We start from the raw sequence: 3131 nt of genomic DNA on the forward strand, positions 1-3131 counted from the left end.
GAGAGAGAGAGAGAGAGAGAGAGAGAGAGAGTGTGTGTGTGTGTGTATGTGTGTGTATAATGTGTGTGGGTGCCTTTGGAGGCTAAAAGAGGGTGTCAGGTACCTTGAAGCTGCAGTTACAGGTAGTTGTGAGCCATGTGATCTGGGCGCTGGGTTTTGAACTCAGGTCCTCTGCAGGAGCTGCCACCTGCCGGTCATCTCAGGAGTTTTGACAAGCCCTTCTTCCAGATGTTGTAAGTGGTAAAGGCTGACTCGCCTCCTAGTGGTTAGTCTCAATTGTTCTCTGACAGCATACACTGCTTACTACCTGTTTATCTCTTCACAGTGCACCGCAACTGAGGGAAAATGATGGAAGAAAGTGGAATCGAGAGCACTCCGCCTGGCACCCCTCCCCTGCATCCTGCAGGCATGGCTGCCGTGCCCTCCTCCACCGAGGCTCACTTAGGTTTGTGTTGTCCTCACTTAGGTTTGTGTTGTCCGGAACATCTGGAGGGTTGGAGACCCTGGCCTCTGCTAGTCAGAAGAATTCATGGGCTAGGGCTTCTCTAGTCTTGTCAGGGTGGAAAGCAATTGTCCTTTTAAACTTAAACAGTATCAAAGAAATAATCTCCCTTGTTGTAGGTGAGGAAACAGTGTTTTGCAGTACGCCTCTTTGTAGCCAGCCTTCAAAGCCAGTGTTGGCTTTGATGTTCTTTGACTTTGTGACAATTTGTCTTTTTGAGGTTTTTGCTGAAGTTTTTTTGTTTGTATCAGGAATGGAAAATGGCCTTTTTTATTCTCAGGCAGTGTTTGCCTTCAGTTGTGCTGTCTCCCCAGTGGAATCGCATGGCTCCTGTACTCAGATACAGTTAATATGCATTAGAAATTACACCTTTAAAATTACTTATTAAGACTTGACTTTCCACATTAGGAATTGCCCAAGCAGTGGATGTTTGAAAATGAAGTAGAAATTGTTTCTAGCTTTGTGTGTTTATCCTCTCTGCCTTCTTCTAGCTGCAACCAGTTCATTCTCGTCTCCCAACGTGTCCGGGATGGAGTCTCTGCCCCCACACGCGTATTCCACGCCTCAGCCCTCCCTGCCCCCTGTGCAGCCGTCCGCGCCACCTCCCTTTGTGCCGCTGTCTCCGGCTCCTTCCGTTCCCCTGAGTGGCACTTCTGTGCCGCCCTCCGTGTCTCCATCGCCTGCCACTGCCTTCAGCAGCCCTCCGATGTCCCACTTCCCACCTGCGACCTCCGCCTCGGGTGCTCTCCTGTCCGCACCGCCTTCAGGGCCTCCGATATCAGGGTTTTCTGTCGGTACAACCTACGACATCACGAGGGGGCACGCCGGTAGGGCGCCCCAGACACCTCTGATGCCATCATTTTCTGCACCTCCGGTTACAGGTGAGCTTCCCTTGCTGTTCTGCTGTACTCGGCTGATTTAATGTGTTATTACTGTGTGCTGTGTTCCACGTTGTGTGTGCTGCGGTTGTATTGTGGACAGTGGAGTACCTTAGTTTATGTGTCGACGTGGGCATCTGCTGTTCATGCGTTTTACTTTTTCTACGTCTTACTCTTTGATTCCTAGTTTCCCACTCAACATCTTCTTGCCATTTAAACTATTAACAGTAAAACTTATGGAACTTATTGTGTAGTTTTTGTGTGCTATAAAAAATTGGTGTACAATTGGCATGTGAGGTATAAGAAAGACTCCCCAAATTCCATGCTAACACCTATTACTAACTGATTAGCTGCAGGTTGCAATCCAAGAGTACACTATAGGTCACTTTTAAAAATCAGGACCAGCTTTCCTGGAGAATAGATTTTATTTAGCTAGTCTCATGCACAAGTGGGCAATACTAGCCCGTTTCTTTTTTTAGGCCAACTGCCTCCCATTTTATCCCCTTTTTTAGTATGGCTGTTAAAAACAAATGATAACAATCTTATTTTTGTCGTCTTCTGTCGTTTATCATTTTAGGCTAGAGGAGTAATTTAGCTTTGATTATTTAGTATTCAATTTGGCTTATCTACCTTTACAAATCAAATGTATTCTGGGGCATAAGAATTACATGGTGATCTGTGTTTACACAGATTTTGTGTGTGTGTGTGTGTGTGTGTGTGTGTGTGTCTTTGTGTCTATGTGTCTTTGTGTCTGTGTGTCTTTGTGCCTGAGTATATGTATGGCCATCTTATGCATAAAGATGCCTTGGGAGGCCAGAAACACTGTTGGATCCCCTGCAGCTGGAGTTAGATGGTTGTGAAGCCCCCTGATGTGGGTGCTGACCATGAGTCCTCTGCAGGAGCAGCCAGTGCTATTAGCTGCTGAACCCCCCTCTCCAGCCCCAGTGGGTATTTTTTTCTTTTGGAAGTGTATGTATTATACATACATACATACATACACACACACATACATGTACACATGTGTAGTGATTATTATTATTTTTTTAATGGTGGACTTGAGTGTTCAGTTCTTTGTATGGATTAAGGCGAGTAGAAGTACACCAGTCATCTAAATGCTGCATAGGACACACAGTAGCACACACGCACATAGATAGATACCCTATGTGTGTGTATATGTGTGCTTATATTTGTTGTTTTTTAGGACACTTGGTGTAAACTTATGTAAAAGGGGAAATATCTTTAAAGGGATGTTTTACATTTATTTTTTAAAAGATTTCAGTTAATAACTTCCTCTTTAGGCGCTTATGTGGTTCTGTTATTGAATTTGGGTTGAGCTTCTCGTGCTGCGTCTTTTTATAGGAAAACATTTGTGGAGTAAATTACACAACTAAAATTTTGCCATTGACTAGGTATCTTGCCAGCCCCCATTACTCAGCAAGCCAGTATGACATCTCTGGCACAGGGACCTGGAACCACATCAGCCATTACTTTCCCGGAGGAACAGGAAGACCCCAGAATTAACAGAGGCCAGGATGACGCACCTGCTGGCGGGATCTGGGGTTTTATTAAGGTAAGGGTATTTGCTTTTCGATTTCTCTTCTAATCGTAAAGCTGACAGGTGCTTATTAGAGAAACTTCTGAGAACATAGTATGAAGTAAGGGAAAAGAAACCCTTGATGGCCAGATTTCTTTTTTTTTTTTTTTTTTTTTTTTTTTTTTTTTTTTTTTTTTTTTTTTTTTTTTTTTTTTTT

General features: G+C 44.0%; 1 protein-coding gene across 1 annotated transcript in view; it reads left to right on the forward strand.

Moving 5' to 3' along the window:
• Nucleotides 1-3131, forward strand: part of Prrc1 (proline rich coiled-coil 1) — a 41754-nt gene that overhangs the window by 8456 nt on the left and 30167 nt on the right. The window contains exons 2-4 of the mRNA XM_021214755.2: nt 326-445; nt 994-1383; nt 2790-2950. Coding sequence (XP_021070414.1) covers nt 346-445; nt 994-1383; nt 2790-2950 — 651 coding nt within the window. The 5' untranslated portion in view covers nt 326-345. The remainder of the gene's footprint in view (nt 1-325; nt 446-993; nt 1384-2789; nt 2951-3131) is intronic.

Source organism: Mus pahari, chromosome 15 (genome assembly GCF_900095145.1).
Source record: "Mus pahari chromosome 15, PAHARI_EIJ_v1.1, whole genome shotgun sequence".
NCBI lineage: Eukaryota > Metazoa > Chordata > Mammalia > Rodentia > Muridae > Mus > Mus pahari.